The 18,016-nt window shown below is 41.1% G+C and overlaps 1 protein-coding gene across 4 annotated transcripts in view; it reads left to right on the top strand.

Moving 5' to 3' along the window:
* Positions 1-16,210, top strand: part of LSM3 (LSM3 homolog, U6 small nuclear RNA and mRNA degradation associated) — a 64,287-nt gene extending 48,077 nt beyond the window's left edge. Inside the window, exons 5-6 of one of the 4 annotated variants that reach the window (XR_006195582.1) lie at positions 10,090-10,167; positions 15,629-16,209. Coding sequence is in view for 3 of the 4 variants with exons in the window: in XM_042911726.1 (XP_042767660.1) it covers positions 15,629-15,742 (114 nt within the window). In the remaining variant the exon portion in view is untranslated. Of the gene's footprint in view, positions 1-5,387; positions 5,436-10,089; positions 10,168-15,628 lie in introns of those variants that run through there. The other 3 variants (XM_042911736.1, XM_042911726.1, XM_042911744.1) reach the window with 3 other exon arrangements.
* Positions 16,211-18,016: the final 1,806 nt, after the last annotated feature.

The following is an 18,016-nucleotide window of genomic DNA, read 5'->3' as shown; positions in this document are numbered from 1 at the left end:
AGGGCACCTGGTGGCTCTGTCCACCAGTGTCTGACTCTTGATTTCGGCTCAGAGTATGATCTCATGGTTGTGAGATTGAGCCCTGTGTTGGGCTCTGCACTGACAGAATGGAGCCTGCTTGGGATTCTCTCTCTCCCTCTCTCTTTCTCTGCCCCTCCCCAGTTTGTATGTGTATGCTCTCTCCCTCAAAATAAATAAATAAACATTTTAATTTTTTTCTTTTAACTTGTTTTATTTTTTATTTTTTTTAATTTACATCTAAATTAGTTAGCATATAGTGCAACAATGATTTCAGGAGAAGATTCCTTAGTGCTCCTTACCTATTTAGCCCATCCCCCCTCCCACCACCCCTCCCATAAGCCTCAGTTTGTTCTCCATATTTATGAGTCTCTTCTGTTTTGTCCCCCTTCCCTGTTTTTATATTATTTTTGTTTCCCTTCCCTTATGTTCATCTGTTTTGTCTCTTAAAGTCCTCATATGAGTGAAGTCATATGATTTTTGTCTTTCTCTGACTGACTAATTTCAGTTAGCATAATACCCTCCAGTTCCATCCACGTAGTTGCAAATAGCAAGATTTCATTCTTTTTGATTGCCGAGTAATACTCCATTGTATATATATATACCACATCTTCTTTATCCATTCATCCATTGATGGACATTTGGGCTCTTTCTGTATTTTGGCTATTGTTGATAGTGCTGCTATAAACATTGGGGTGAATGTGGCCCTTCGAAACAGCATAGCTGTATCCCTTGGATAAATGCCTAGTAGTGCAATTTCTGGGTCGTAGCGTAGTTCTATTTTTAGTTTCTTGAGGAACCTCCATACTGTTTTCCAGAGTGCCTGCACCAGCCTGCATTCCAAATTAAATAAACATTTTTTAAAAAGAATAGTTATATCATGTTACGTGAAGCTATGATGTAGCTCTTCTTTTTTTGGAGATTGTATACGGTTTAAGGATATATGTATGGGTGCCAAGTTGACAAGGCATGACTGTGATGGTCAGTCTTATCTGTCAGCTTGGCTAGGCTATAGTCCCCAGTTATTCCATTAAACACAATCTAAGTGTTGCTGTGGAGGTATTTTATAGATTGATTATCATTCATAATTCATTCAGTTGACTTTAAGCAAAGGAGATTATTTTAGATTATCTGGGTAGGCCTAATTCAATCAACTGAACTGTTTATAGAAGCAGAACCAGTGGTTTCCCTGAAATTCTGCCTGTGGACTGCAGCATCATGTCATGGCCAAGAGTTCCAGCCTGCCCTTACTGGCTGCCACCCTCTGGGTGTTGGAGTGCCTAGCCAGCCACCACAGCAGCATAGGCCAATTCCTTGCAATAAATCTATATATTTGTTGGATTCTATTTCACTGACTGAATTCTGACTGATACACACCTCTTCTATTTTCAGGGAGATTGTGTAGAATTGGTATTGATTCTTCTTTGAATGTTTATTAGTTTCTCCAATAAAATTATCTGAGCCTGGAGTTGTTTTTTTTTTTTTTTTTGAGACTTTAAAAAATTATATATTGGATTTCCTTAATAGTTATAGGGCTATTGAAATTATTTCATATTGAATGAGTTGTAGTAGTTTGTGTTTTACAAGAAATTGGTCCATGGTCTAACTTATGTATGTAAATTGTACTATTCCCTTATTCTTTTGATGAGGGTGGGGAATGTCGTATTATCCTCGGTTTCCTAATGTTGATAATTTGTGTCTATTTTTCCTCTGTCAGTCTTGCTGGAGACTTGGCAATTTTATTTATCTTATTCAAAGAACCAGGTCCTTGTTTCACTGATTTTCTCTATTTTTAAATGTTTTCCCCCGCCCTGAGTTTTATTGAGATATAATTGACATATAACATTATGTAAGTTTGAGGTGTTCAACATAATGATATGATGTATGGATATATAGTAAAATGACCCCCACGATAAGTTTAGTTAATGCCCATCATCTCACATAGTTTTAATTTTTTTCTTGTGATAAGAACTTTAAGATCTACTCTCTTAGCAATTTTCAAACAAACAATACAGTAATGTTAACTATAGTCACCATGCTGTATATTACATCCCCAGAACTTATCTTAGAACTGGAAGTTTGTACTTTTTGACCATCTTCACCCATTTCCCTACTCCCTTTGCTGGCAACTACCAATGTGTTCTCTGTTTCTATGGGTTTGGTTTTTTATAAGTTCCAAATTCCGCATACAAGTGAAATCATATGATATTTTTCTCTCTGTCTGACTTATTTCACATAGCATAATTCCCTCAAAGTCCATCTATGTTGTTGCAAATGACAGTATTTCCTTCTTTTTTATAGCTAAACAATATTCCATTGTATGTGGGTGTATATCACATTTTATACATATATATACATATATACTGTGCGTGTGTATGTGTGTGTGTGTGTGTGTGTGTGTGTGTGTGTGTGTGTAAACCACGTGTTCTTTGTCCATTCATCCATTGACAGACACTTGGTTATCTTCATATCTTGGCTGTTGTATATAATACTGTAATGAACATGGGAGTGCATATATCTCTTTGAGAATGGTTTCATTTCCTTCAGATATATACTCAGAAGTGGAATTGCTGGATCACATGGTAGTTGTATTTTTAATTTTTTGAAGAACCTCCATACTGTTTTCCACAGTGGCTGCCCCAGTTTACATTCCCACCTACAGTGCATGAGGGTTCCCTTTTCTCCACATCCTCGCCAACACTTGTTACTTCTTGTGTTTTTGATTCTAACTGTTCTGACGGGTGGGAAGTGACATCTCACTGTAGTTTTGATTTGCATTTCCTTGGTCATTAGTAATGTTGAGCACCTTTTCATGTGTCTGTTGGTCATTTGTATGTCTTCTTTGGAAAAATGTCTGTCTATTCAGGTCTTCTTCCTATTTTGAAATCTGATTGCTTTTTTTGCTATTGACTTGTGTGAGTTCTTTGTTTATTTTGGATATGAACCCCTTATCAGATGATATGATTTGCAAATTTTTTTCTCCCATTTGATAGGTTGCCTTTCTACTTTTTGATGGTTTCCTGTGCTGTGCAGAAGCTTTTTAGTGTGAGGTAGCTCCACTAGTTTATCTTTGCTTTTGGTGTCAAATATAAAACATCATTGCCAAGACTGATGCCAAGGAGCTTACCCCCTATGTTTTTTTTCTATGAATTTTATAGTTTTAAGTCTTACACTCAAGTCTTTTATTCATTTTGAGTTGATTTTTGTCCATGATATAAAATGGGGGTCCTGATTCACTCTTTTGCATGTGGCTGTCCAGTTTTCCCAACCCCATTTATTGAAGAGAGTGTCCTTTCCTCATTGTATATCCTTGGCTCTTTTGTCATAAATTAATTGACCATATATACATGGGTTTATTCCCTGGCTTTCTGTTTTGTTCCATTGACATACGTGTCTGTTTTTATGCTTACACCATACTGTTTTGACACTGTAATTTTGTAATATAATTTGACATCAAGAAATGTGATATCGATTTTCTCTATTTTTAATCTCTTTGATGTCTGCTACTTACTAATTTATTCTTTCTGGTTTGCCTTGCTTTGCTCTTTTTCCTAAGTTCTTGACATGGAAGCTTAGATTATTGATTGGAGATTTTTCCTCTTTTGTAAGTGATGCATTTAATTCTACGAATTTCCTTCTCAGCACTGTGTTAACTCTTTCCCATAAATTTTGATAAATCGTGTTTTTTTTCATTCAGGTCAATGTACTTTTATTACCCTAGAGACTTCTCTTTAACCCATGGATTGCCTGGGAATGTGATTTTTAGTTTCCAAGTGTCTGGAGCTGTTCATGTTATTTTTCTGTTACAGATTTGTAGTTGATTCCATTGCGGTCAGGGAATATATTCTGTATCATGTCAATTCTTTTAAATTTGTTGAGTTTTTTATGGCCCAGGATATAATCTATCTTGATATATGTTCCATGGGTACTTGAAAATAATGTGTATTCTGCTGGTGGTGGTGGAGTGTTGGTTGGTGTGATGTAGCATTCTTCTACATCCTTGCTGATTTTCTGTTTAGCTGTCTAGCCATCATTGAAAGAGGGCTGTTGAAAACTCCAACTATAATTATGAATTTGTCTATTTCTCTTTTCAGTTCTATCATTTTTTGCTTTACATATTTTGCAGCTCTCATTTGGTACGTACACATTTAGGGTTGCTGTGCCTTCTAGGTGGATTGATTCTTTTATCATTATATAATGTCCCACTCTGTTTCTGGTAATTTCCTTTCTCCTGGAGTCTACTTTACGAGACATCAATATAGACACTCCTGTGTTGGTTTAAGTAATGTTTTCATGTTGTATCTTTTTCCACTCTTTTGCTTTCAACTTGACTATACCATTATATTTGAAGTGAATTTCTTATAGACAGCATAGAGTTGGTTTCTGTTTTTTAATCTACTCTGCCAGTCTCTGTTAATTTGTATAGTTAGGTCATTTAAATTTAATGTAAATGATGATATTATAGGGCTTAGGTCTGCCATTTTATTTTTTGTTTATTTTCTGTTTTCAATTTATTTGTTTGCTGTTTCTTAAAATTTTTTTTTAACATTTATTTATTATTGAGAGACAGAGAAAGACAGCGCATGAGCAGGGGAGGGGCAGAGAGAGAGGGAGACACAGAATCCGAGGCAGGCCCCAGTCTCTGAGCTGTCAGCACAGAGCCCGACACGGAGCTCGAACTCACGAACCGTGAGATCATGACCTGAGCCGAAGTCGGACGCTTAACTGACTGAGCCACCCAGGCGCCCCTTGTTTGCTCTTTGTTACCTGCCGGTGGCTTACTTGAACATTTTTTTAGAATTCCATATTGATTTATCAATAGTGTTTCTGAGTATATCCCTGTATAGATTTTTTTATTGGTTGTTGTAAGTGTTGAATTGTACACACAAAACTTATCAGTCTATTGATGTCATCATTTTACTAGTTGAAGTATATAAACCTTAGTGCCCTTTATGTCTCTTCGCCCCATTTATTTATAATATAAATATTATATAATATATATAACATAACTGTCTAAGATGTTTCTTCTGTATACATGTAGAACCATAGCAACCAGTGTTATAATTTATGCTTCAACCACCAGACATAATTTGGGAAACTCCAGAGAAGACGGAAAGCCTATTTTATTTACTCATATTTCTGCTTACTGTGTGCTTTCTTTTTTTTCCTGATGTTTCAAAGTGATTTTTATTATTATTCTTATTACCTTTCTGTTTAGAGGACTTCTTTTAGCCATTCTCTTAAGGTAAATATGCTGGTGACAAATCTCTTAGTTTCCCTTCATCTGAGAATTACTCGATATCCTCTTTATTCCTAAAGAATACTTTTACTGGTTACAGGATTCTGGGTTGATGGTTGTTTTCTTTCAGCTCTTGAAAAATACTACCCTGTTTGTCTGACTTCCATTGTTTCTGATGAGAAAACTTCTGTCTTCGAATTCCTTCTTCTTTATAGGTAAAGTATAGTTTTTCTCTGATGGTTTTTAAGATGTTTTTCTTTGTTTTTAGTTTTCATAAGTTTAATTGTGATGGCTAATTGTGATGTATCTTATTGTGGATTTCTTTGGATTTATCTTATTTGACATAGCCTAAGCTTTTTAAATCTGTAGGCTTACTTCTCTTGACAAACTTGTGAAGTTTTCAGCTGTTATTTCTTTTCTTTCTTTCCACTTTATTTAGGCATGATTGATATACAAAAACCCTGCACATAATTAACGTGTATAATTTGGTGAGTTTGGACATATGTATACACTCACATTACCATCACCCTAATCAAGGTAATAAACATATTGATCACTTCTAAAAATTTCCCTATGTCACTTTGTGTTGATTTGTTTGTCTACCTGTTTGTTTTGTGGTAAGAACACATAACGTGAGACCTGCCCTCTTAACAAATGTTTAAGTTCATAATGTCCCCTCATTTCTTCTAGTGCTTATTGAGCCCCATGCCCTTGCTCCGCCCCTTCTGGAACTCTGATGACACAAAGGTTGGATCTTTTGTTATAGTCCCACAGAGCCCTGATGCTCTGTCCTCTTTTCTTTTCCTGTTTGTTTTCTCTCTGCTGTTCAAATTGGGTAATTTCTATGGTTCTATCTTCCGGTTCACTGATTCTTTCCTCTGTCCCCTCCATTCTCTGCCGAGTCCACCTTCTGAACTTTTATTTAGGTTATTTTATTGTGTTTAAATTTCTAAAATTTCCATTGGGTTTCCTTTATATTCTCTATTGCTTTGTTGAGGCTTTCTATTTATTTCAGTTATTTCAAGTTTATTCATAATTGCTTGTTGAAGCATTTTTAATGATGGCTGTTTTCAGACTTTTGTCAGATAATTCTAACATCTGTCTCATCTTCGTGTTAGCATCTACTGATTTTTTTTATTCATTCAATCTGAAATCATCCTGTCTCTTGGTATAATGAGTGATTTCCTATTGAAACCTGGATATTTTTGTATTATTTAAACCTCCTGTTTAGCTGGGTTTCTTTGACACCATTTCCACAGGAGAAGGGGGGGGGTGGCAAATCCTCATTACTGACAATAGGAGCTAGAAGTCTGGGTTTCCCACTCAGCCTCTATTGAAACCCAAGGGGGGAGGTTCCTCATTACTGCTGGGTTGAGCTGAGAATCCTGGCTCCCCATGGGTCTCTATTGACACTCTCCATTACTGCTGGGAGATGGTGAAAGCCTTGACTCCCACTAGAAGTCCTTTGACACCACCCCAGTGGGGAGTGGGAGGAATACCTTATTAGTCCAAGATGGAGGTAGAATTCCAGGCTCCCTACTGCAGTGGCAGCAGGGAGGCATTAATGGCCAGCAGAGATGAAAGTCCCAGATCCCTGCTTGCCCTTCTCTGACACCACCCCAGCAGGGATGTTGGGATGCCTTGTTACAGCCTTGCAAATGTCAAAGTCTAGCTCCCTTTTACCCTTTTCTGGTATGGTTTCTGTGATGTTTAACTAGGGTAGAGCAGTAATTGTCTAAAAGTTTTCTGTCTTGCTAAGCTTCCCTTTCTCTGGTCATTGGTCTAGAGAGAGTAGGCTTTGTTGTTGTGGCTTTTTTGTTTGTCCCCATTGCTGTTTCCTAGTCACCAGCTTCTTCCGCTCTAAGTTTCTTTCTAGGACATTTTGATTCCTGTCTGAGCTTGGGTCATCTGTGCCCACATCACATGGGGCTGTTGTAACAGCACTGTGAGGTCCCCTGGAAGATCACGTGGGTACTGTCTGCCCCAAGGGGCCTCCTGAACATGGACAGAGACAACCATGGTTTACAGACAGGAACACAACATGGATAATGGGGGGCAGGGAGGCAGGGAGGCAGGGAATGAGTCATTTGTTCTTTCTTCAGGAGTGTTTTTGGTGTTTGAAGAGTGATTTTTTTTCATCATGTGTCCAACCTTTATTATTTCTTTTGTTGTTGTCATTATGAAGAGTTCACAACTATTCTAGGAAAAATGAGAAACTAATGTTGAGGAAAAAGAAGAAGCTAACCTAAATCTCACCACCAGAGAAAAGAACTATTAACTTTTTGGTTTATATCTTGTAGTCTTTTATTTTGAATATATTATATGCACATGTGTAAATATATGTGTATCTGATTTTAAAGTAAAATAGAATAACATTAAACATAGTTTTTTCAGTTTTATATTTTATTTTTTAAATGTTTATTTATTTATTTTGAGAGAGAGAGCACAAGCAGGGAGAGGGGCAGAGAGAGAGAGGGAGAGAGAGAATCCCAAGCAGGTTCTGTGCTATCAGTGGGGAGCCCGACTCCAGCTAGAACCCATGAACCATGGGATCATGACCTGAGCGGAAATCAAGAGTTGGGTGCTTAACCAACTGAGCCATCCAGGCACCCTCAGTTTTATATTTTAAAGTAATTTCATACTAACAAAAAGTTGCAAGAATAGTAACAAGGAACTCCCATATTCCCTTCACCCAGATTCACCAAATGTTTCCATGTTGCCCTTTTCTTTCATCCCTTTCTCTCGTTCTCCCAGTCTCTTTACTCTGTACTCCTAAATATTTCAGTGTCTATTTTCTAAGAACAAGAGAATTCTTTTGCATAACCACAGTACAATTAGCATTGTTTCAATAATATTATCCAATCTACAAACCATTGTGCAAATATTGCCAATTGTCCCAATAATATTTGTTTTTCTGGTCCAGTATTCATTCTGGAATCATAAATTGTATTTAGTTTTCATGTCTCTTTAGTTTTCTGTAATCTGGAGCCATTCCTCAGCCTTTATTTGTCTTTCCTGATTTTAACATTGTTAAACAGTACAGGCCAAGGTGTTTTACAAAATGTCCCCCAATCTGAGTTTGTCTGATCTTTCCTCCTGATCAGACTCAGATAATGCTTTTTAACAGGAATATCACCAAAGTGATATTGTGTCCCTCTCTATGCATCTTATCAAGAGGCCCTTAATGATAGTTTGTTCTATTGTCGGCGATGTTAACTTTTATTTCTTGGTTAAAATGGTATGTTCCAGGTTTCTCTTCCGTAAAGTTAGTATCTTCTCTTTTGTATTAGTAGATAATTTTTGGAGTGATACTTTCAGATGATATAAATATCCTCTACCTCATCAAATATTCACCCATAAGTTTTAGCATCCATTGCCTGAATCACTTGCTACTGTGATGCTTGCAAAAAGGTTATTTTCTCATTTCAACAATGTATTTTACATCTATCAGTTGGCATTCTATTATAAGGATGTGGTTTCTTTCTACGTCCTTTTTTTCACTGAGAAATTTTAATGCCTTTTGCGATGTCACAATGCTCTTCTGGTACTAACTACCTAGAGTTTATCACAGACTCCACAGGTTAAGGGCACAGCCTCCAATGAGACTGTCCTCACTTCAGATGGGCCCCCCAGTCATCCATTATTTTAACCAACTAGCTGCAAATTTGGGAGGTTCACATGACCCCCTGAGGTTTGATCATTTGCTAGGATGACTCCCAGAATTCCAGAAGGTGCTACCCTTATGATTACGGTTGTGTTATGAAGGCTGTAGATCAGGACCAACCAAACAAAGAGACACACAGAGTGAGATCCGGCAGCACTTCTTCCCTACAAATCTTTGATGTTATCTTCCCAGTGCCAGGTCTTATCCTGAGTTAGGCGATGGAGGCACAATTCAGATATGGGGAGCAGACCTGCTTTCGGCTGATGAGAGGGAGGGAAGACCACCCAGGTAGAGGGAATAGCATTGCAAAGATGCAGAGGCATGTAGTGGAATTCTTTGGCATGATCAGAACATTGGTTGGAACATTATATATAATGCTGAGTGAGAGTGTTGTGGAGAATGAAGCTATGCACTGAAGTTTGCACCTTGCCCTATGGGCCCGGGAGGAGCAGAGTCTGTGAAAGGAAGTGAGGAGGGCAGTGACAGGATCATAGCTATGTGACATAAGTAGCTCTCTGCACATTATGGAGGATGGATTGCAAGGAGAGGACACTCAGAGACCGCTGGAGATTTGTAGAAAAAAAGGCAGGAGGTGATGAAGAGTACAAGCTAAGGTGGGAGCCATGGGCATGGAGAGCAGGGGTGAGTCAAGGTGAGGGTAGGTGTTCCAGGAGGGTCATCAAGGAGACCACGCTGGGGTGTGTGAGCTCTTCCCCTGGTCCTGGACCCCTCTAGTTAGAAACCTTCTCATTATCATCTGTCTTAGAGGCCAGTGTGCCTCTTTTTCCCATTTTATGTGGTTGATAATTTCCCCAAGCAGGATAAGCCCGAAGAAATCTGCACAAAGACTCACTGTAATTAAATTTCTGAAAACCAAAGATAAAAATCTGGAAACTAGGTCAGATGCAGTATAGCTGATTTACAGAGTTAATAATAACTCCACAAGTGTGCACAGAGCAGCAAACTCTTCATTAATGTGCTATTTTTGCCAGGTTTTTGGTATCAAAGTTATGCTGGTTTCATAAAAGGAACTTGGAAGCTTTCCTTTTTTCTCTGTGCACTGAAATGCTTTAAATAGCACTGAAGTTATCGTTTCTCTAAGGATTTGGTTGAATTCACTTATGGGGCTGGTAATTTCTTTTTTTTTTCTTTTTACATCTTTATTAAGATGTGCCTATGAAACTGTCACCCCAATCAACATGACCTTAGATCTTACCCAAGAGACTTGTCCAGGATCGTATATCAGGTGGGTGACACCCCCTCCCAAAATTTCCTTGTGCCCCTTTGCAGTCCACCCCTCCTCCACTCTTGTCCCCAGGCAACCCTGACCTGCTTTCTCCTATTATAGATTAGTTTGCATATTCTAGAATTTATGTAAATGGAATCAAACAGTATGTACTCTTTCTCCGTTTGGCTTCCTTCACTCAACCTACTTGTTTTGAAATACACCCATGTTATGTGTATCAATAGTTCATTCATTTTTATTGCTGAGTAGAATTCCATTGTATGAATACACCACAATTTATCTATATATTTACCAGTTGAGTGACATTTGGGTTGTTTTCAGTTGGGGACTATTTAAATACAGGTGCTCTAAACATTCATATAGAAGTCTTTGTGTGGACATATGTAACTTAGGAATATATTAGGTCACATAAGTGTATATTTACCTTTTTTTTTTTTTTTAGAAATTCTGTTTAATTGTTTTCTTTTTTTGTAAGTCTATTTATTTATTTTGAGAGAGAGAGAGAGAGAGAGCATGAGCAGGGGAGGGGCAGAGAGAGAGGGAGAAAGTGAGAATCCCAAGCAGGCTCTGCACCATCAGCACAGAGCCCAATGCGGGGCTTGAACTCACAAACCATGAGATTGTGACCTGAGCCAAAATTAAGAGTCAGACTCTTAACTGACTGAGCCACCCAGGTGCCACATAGGTGTGTATTTAACTTTTTAAGAAACTGCCAAACTATTCTCTAGTGGTTGTTCCACTTTACATTTCCACCAGCATCGTACAAGAGTCCCAGTGACTCTGTATCCTCACCAACACCAATTATGAGTTTTGAGTGGTTGTGATTTGGCAACTTTCTCTATTTCTTCTCTTCATCTTAGGCTTGGGCTGCCCAGACAAAAGAGGTGGAGGCATAACTTAGCTACTGATGTTTCATTGCAGGGTAGGGGTGGGGAATACAGATTGAGGAAAAACTGGAAGGGAAGCAGGGAAGGAGAGAAAACAAACACAAGGTGGTACATTGCAAAGCTAGTCACGAGCACAAGAAAACACAGGAGGCCACTCAGCCATGGAATGTCTCTGGAGAAGCCATATGGAACTGGAACATCTTGGCAGGGTATGTGATTAAGGAAGGGAGAGGAATTTATCCACTGATGGCTTTCCATCTCTTGTCATTCTTGGTTCAAATTTACCCCCATGGAGCCTTAACTCCCCTGAATGTGTTGTGTGGCCCCTTTGGACAGCTGCTGGGGAAACCAGATCTGACACCCCAGAGCATAGTGTGGGCATCCCAGGGCACAGTTCTTCATCTGAGTCTAGAAACAAGAGCCTCTGGTTGCCCAGTTAGGTTGGCCCAGGACATCTAGGGCATGTGTTTCTTGCAGTGAAGGTGAGGGGAGGCTGTGCTGAAGCCTAGACAGGACTCTGTGTGAGGCTGAGCCCACAGCAGTTGGGAGATGAACTGGCAGTGGGGCCAGCACTGAGCACTGGAGTGGTGCCACAGCCAATGCAGTGGAGCAAACCTGGAGAGATCTGTAAGTTGAGGTGGGTACAATCTTTTGAGATACTTTATGTCTATTAGCCCCTCTAATCTTTGACATAGCCTTGGAATGCAGGCAGGGATTTATAGCCCTGCATTTCAGATGAAGAAAGGTAGGTCTTGCCTAAGCGACTTGCCCGGGATCGTACATCAGGCGGGTGAGACACTTGGGCCTCTGTCTGGACCCAGTGCTCTTTCCACATGCTATACAGATGCCAGATATTCTAAGATGTACATTTTGGAGACTGTGTCTGGTTTGGGACACCGTCAAGAAGACAGAAAATCACGTCCCAAATCTCGTGTTGGGTTTGTTTGTTTGTTTGTTTGTTTGTTTGTTTGTTTTTGGCTACTTTGGGGGAGTCAGGCAGCAGGAGGTCCAGATAATGAGACTGCCATGGGAAGCAAGTTGGGGAATCTGGGAGTCTAGTCCTAATTTGTGTGACCTTGGGCCAATGATTGTTCCCCTTGGACCTCTAAATTAGCAAACATTTGGTGAGAATGTATGCACTATGTGCCATACATTGTACCAATTGTGGGGAATATCAAAATGAGAACAATAGTCCTTGTCCTAATGAAATTTCTAATCTGGACCCTCCCCTATGATCATTCGTCCTGTCAAGTGGGGGAGTCTCTTTCTCCTTTGCCTTGAATCTGGGGATGTTGATCTTGAGCTTGAAGAAGCTCAAGAATAATGAGAGATGTAGGATTGGCCATCCCTATCAGCCCAGCTGGCAGTCAGTCAATCCCTAGAAGCAGAGCCAGCCTCCTGGTCTGCAGTTAAGCACAGACACACACAGATCCAGTCAATACTAGAAGAACTGCCTAACTGAGCCCAGCCTATACTACCAGCCCACAGAATTGTGAGCTAAATAAATGATTGTGGTTATAAGTCACTGATTTTAAGCTGTTTTATTATAAAGCAACAGCTATCCAATACAACATGCAAAATGCTTAGCACAGTAACCACAGTTTAACTAATGGAGATGATGATGATGATGATGGTCATGGTGGTGGGCAGTATCCATGCTCAGACCACTGTTGGGAATAGAAGAAAAGGTGGCTTCATGACTCCCAAAAGCAGCTCGTGGCATGGCATTATTCACAAGAAGAAAAGGCAACAATGACTTCTAGTGAATTTCTACTCACTTATTTATTCTTCAAGGTCTTGACCAATTATAAAGACCTTAAGCCTGGCTAAGGAGATTTGACTTCATGTCCACTATGAAGAGCCACTGACAGATTCTAGGCTGAGAGTGTGGGATAATGACTATTTTAGAAAGATAGTGCAGTGGTCAGAAAGGGTCAGGGAGAGAGACAGCCTGAGGGAGGGAGGAGGACAATGTCAGCCACCTCCTTATGCCTTTTATAGCACCCATGACCCTTAGAATAACTCTGACTCCTCAGACTCCACAGGGTCTGAGGTGCGATTGACCCTCTATCTACTTGAATCTTTCTCCCCCGTTCTCACTCTGCTCCACCCACCAATTTCTCTTGGTCCCTTGGACATGCCCTAATTCATCTTCCCTCAGTGCCTTTGTACATGCTATGCTGTTGCCTTCCTTTCCTTCCTGTGTCACTTGTGCTCATCCTTCAAATTTCTGTAACTCAGATGTCTCTGAATCCTTAATCTAAACCAGGTCACCCTGAAGTACCCACCAAAAACGCTATGCTTTTCTTCTGTGGCAGTTGCCATGGTTTATACTTGCATGTGTAATATAGGAGTCATGATTTGATGGGTATCTGTCTCCTCCACCAGACTGTGAGCTCTGCTGGGTCTGTCTTGCTCACTGTTGTGCCCAGAGCCTGGCCCAATGCCTAGTGTGTATCAGGCATAAACAAAATGAATATAAAATGAATGGATGCCCATAAGTGAAAACCCCTTGGGGCAGAATATCCATGCTTACTTAGAATCTCTCTGTCCTGAAATGACAAAAGAGAAAGGAGAGAGAGACCACAATCCTTAGAGCTCTTCTTGGGGACAAATTGGTCTTGCCCTGGGAGTGTCACTCAGGACTCTGGCTCCTGTTTTATAGCCAGAGGACACATTTAATCCAGACAATAAATAATCCATCCCACCAGCCCTCATGGCTGAGCGGAAGGTCCTTAAGGAAAGACCAACACTGATGTGGAACATTGAGTTCCCCAACCTCAAGGACACAGAATTTTCCTGCAGGGTTTTAATCATCTATTTGAACAAGGAATGTTTCCCCAAGCCTTACTTCATAAACAAGTCTGTGATCAGAGGCAAACAAACAGCCCCTGTGTGGACATCTGACGTCTGGAAGATTTCATCTGGGCAGCAGCAGAGAGACTTCACAGAGAAGCCCACAGAGTTGAAAGCAATGAAAACCTTTGTGGCCATATCCCAGTGTCCCCAAATAGGACAGTCATTGACATCTCTCCCCTTCCTTTTGAAGAATTCCTTTTTGTAATTGGAGCTCCTGGCTTATATACAGCTATTTGTGGGTTTATGTGCCCCTATCTTTCCATTTCTCCTACTAGACCTTTTATGAGGGCAAAGGACAAGGATAGATCTCATTCACCCATTGTTTTCCTACCCATACATTGCTCAATGCTTGGCACAGAGCTGGCCCCATAAATGTTTGCTGATTGGATAAGCAGTGGTGAAAGGTTGAGTTACAAGTGGGATGGAGAGAGGGCAAACAGTCTGAGAATGGGTTCGTGTATACAAAAAAGGTAAAGTTAAAAGCCTAGTGGAGAAATGGAGTGGAGGCTGATGAGACTGGGAGTCCCTGAATCAAGCCATGCCCGAAGATTTGACCATCAGTGGAGTTTTCAGTCATTTGTGCCAGAATATTCCCTTTGTTGACTAATCCATGTCCACAGAAAGACTTTATATAAACATTCACAACATCTGTATTCTAACAGCTAAAAACTATAGACAATCGAGATGTCTATCAACAGGTGAATGAATAAACCAATTGAGAGATAGCCGTAATTCATAGAACAGAATACTATTTGGCAACCCAGCAATAAAAGGATCGAACTACTGATGCAAACAGCAATGTAGGTGAATCTCATAGACATTATACTGAACCTGATAAGCCAGATTCGAAGGACTACATACTGTGTGATTCTATTTAAAGGAATTTTTGGAATGGCTTAACAAAACTATAGTGAAATGATTCAGATGAGTAGTCACCTTTGGAGAAGTGGGAATTGACTGGAAAGCGAGGTGAAGGAACTTTCTGGGGAACTGTAACTATTTTATATCTTGATCTGGCTGGTAGTTACATGCATGTACATATAGGTAAAAACCATCAAGCTGTGCATTTTAGATGCATGCATTTTACTGTATGTAAAGTATACCTAAATTTTTTTAAGCGTTGGATTAGATTCTCTCTGAAGTCCTTCTAATTCTCTTGTGTTTAGGGTTCTGGGATAGAGTATGGGTAATTGTTCCCCGTTTCTGAGTTCCTTTGGTGTCCTGTAGCTAGAAGGGCACTAGCATAGGAGTGCAGAGATCTGGGCACTGGCCAGGCAGAGTCATAGGGGTAGAGACTGAGTAAAAGCAGAGGAAGCCAGTGGGTGGCAGGAAGAAGAAGCAGATGCACAAAAAGAAGGGAGAGAGAGAGGAAAAGAGAAACGAGAGACAGATAAAGGGAGGCAAAGAGAAGGCAAGGAGACAGAGATCTAGAGAGTGAGACAGAGAGAGGGTCACAGAAAGACAGAGTGACAGCAGGAGACTAAGAGAGAGACTGAGAGACTAGAAGGAGTGCCAGAGACCCAGAAAGGGGGAAAGGGGGAAGGAAGGAGAGAAGAGGAGAGGGAAAGAGAGAGAGAGAGAGAGAGAGAGAGAGAGAGAGAGAGACCGACCCAGGGGGAGATAAGGAAAGGAACGTAGATTACCATATGTGGCCCCAGTGAGGTAGCCATTTTGCCTTTTGCTGGATATCACCACTCACTGCCTCCTCCCTGTAGGGACCACTGGATGCCACACTTGTCCTTGAACCTCTGCAACCTCCAGCTGACAATGAAGACCTGCTGACAATGAAAACCTGCTGCCTTTGTGCTGACTTCCTTGTACAGCCCTGAAAGTCCCCCAAAAGCTGTGTGATTATTCTTTCTTTGTGTACCAGCCTCACCCCAAGGACGGGAGTGTCCAGAGGGCAGGGACTTGCTGTCATTATGAGCATCCTCCAGTCTTCCACACTTGTGCCCAACAGGCATGAGTCAACTGGGCACGTTGATGCATCAGTTCATTTTTCCTACCAGGAAGCATTCAGGGGTGTTGCAAGATGCTTATACCTTTCAGTTTTGTTTGGGACAGTGGCCCCAGCCCCTGAGCCAACCCCATTAGGTTCTGGTTGTAGGGCTGGCAGAAACTGGTAGGGGCACTGTCTGCCCCCTGGGGAATTGTGCTGTTATACAGGACAGTAGGAGTGGTGAAATCAGGAAGCCCAGGTCAGAAAGCAATGAAATGCTGGCCAGAACACATGGTCCTAAAAGGGAAAATCAATCACACAGTGGGCTCAGAAGATTTCAGGAAGTGGAGCTTGAGGGAAACCTGGGTGGCTCAGTTGGTTAAGCGTTTGAGTCTTGATTTCAGCTCAGGTCATGACCTCATGGTTGTGAGGTGGAGCTCTGTGTTGGACTCTGTGCTGACAGCATGGAGCTTGCTCGGGATTCTCTCTGTCCCTCTCTTTCTGTCCCTCCCTTGATCGTGCTCTCCCTCTCTGTCTCAAAATAAAAATTTAAAAGAAGAAGAAAGAAAATGGAGCTTGCTTGGGCAAGAGGTACAGGGCTAAGACTGAATTAAGCAAAGGTGTAGGAGGGTCTCTTGAGGTTGGTGTGCTGGAAAGACCTGTGGGCGGACATGGTGTGTGTCTGTTACATAATTTCCCAATGGTCATTGAACTTGGGCCGAGCACCAAGACCAAGATCCTCCTTCCTCCCCCTTCCTTCCAGGCAGCCAGAAAGCCCAGGGTCTCAGCTGAGTGGATTAACTACTAAATCATCACATAAGAAGCCCAACTTAAGACTTAGGGGATGGCACCAAGTCTGGATTTTGCTAGAACTTCTCTCATCCACTGCCAAGACAGCTTCCTTTGAGGACGGCCCTAACCACATGTCGGCCATGCCTCACTTTGGTGTCAGGATGGCTGTGCCCGCAGCCCCTTCTATGGACTGACACTTGCCTGACAGTCCAGCCCTGAGATCTGGGATTTTCCATCTTTTTGTTCCCAGATGGCCCCATCTGAGGCCCTAGACCTTTAGAAATGTGTTTTGCCTAGGTCCCAGGGGTGACACTAATGAGTTCTGAGTTCCCTTCCGTTCTCTCTGGCTGGGATGTGGTTCTGAGTGTGGGTGGAGGAATGCTTGAGTGTGGTTCTTGTTTGCATCTTTGGAAATCCTTTGGCAGGAAAGGAGGCCAGGACTCAGTGTCTATTCTAACAGGAGCTGCTTTGGGGGTTCTAGTCGACAGGGAGGTGGGTCTTTGAAGAACTGGGGAGGAAGAAGAGCTGGTTTTTGTTTCTACTCCAACCCCTACTTTTGTTTCATGCCATTGCATTGCCTCTCTTAGGGGTAGTTAAAATCTTATTTTTAAGCAGGTTTCTGGTCCACCACCCATTTATTGTGTGGCCTGGGGCCACCTACTGTGCCTCAGATACCTCACCTGGCTGTGCTTCTTCCAGCTTAGTGATGCGAAGCTTCTCTGAGCTCTAAACCTGCCAGTCTCTGAAAAGAAACCACAATTTTCCTCACTTTCCAAAAACAAAGGACAAGAGCCTATGTGCAATTGGTTATCCCTTCTTCCCCAACAGTGAGCATGGTTTCTCAGCAGGCAGAATTAGCGTGATGGTCTCCCGGGCTGTAGAAAGGAAGAAATACAGTAAGAAGCTTGAAAGGATTTGCAAACTGAAATAAGCAATGCAAATATTTGCACTAATACCTGCCCCCAACCTCTCCCAAGTATCACATGCTGTATCTTATTTTTTTTTTTTATGGTTTTGCTCTGTGTGTGTATGTTGGTGTGTGTGTTTGGCACATGTGTATTGGTGTGGCTGTGTTGTGTGTGTCAATGTGTGTCTGTAGGTGGAGCCTGGGTCCTAGAACATAGTATATGCTCAGTAAATGTGAGTCGTTATGAAAGCTTGGAACTTCTTCTGTTTTGCTTTGTTTTTAACCCTATTTTTTTTTTTTTTATCAAGGTATAACACTCGGTAAAGTGCACAGATCTTAGCTGTAGAGCATGATGGATTTTTGCATGTGTATACATCCATGTGGCCACCACCCAGATCAAAAAATGGGGTACTGCCAGCTCCCAGCAGCTTCCCTGCAGCATCAGTGTTCACTTTCCTTTATTTA

The sequence above is a fragment of the Panthera leo genome, chromosome A2 (assembly GCF_018350215.1).
Source record: "Panthera leo isolate Ple1 chromosome A2, P.leo_Ple1_pat1.1, whole genome shotgun sequence".
In the NCBI taxonomy this organism is placed as follows: domain Eukaryota; kingdom Metazoa; phylum Chordata; class Mammalia; order Carnivora; family Felidae; genus Panthera; species Panthera leo.
The sequence above is the reverse complement of the archived record's forward strand: the minus strand, read 5'-3'. Positions and strand labels throughout refer to the sequence as shown.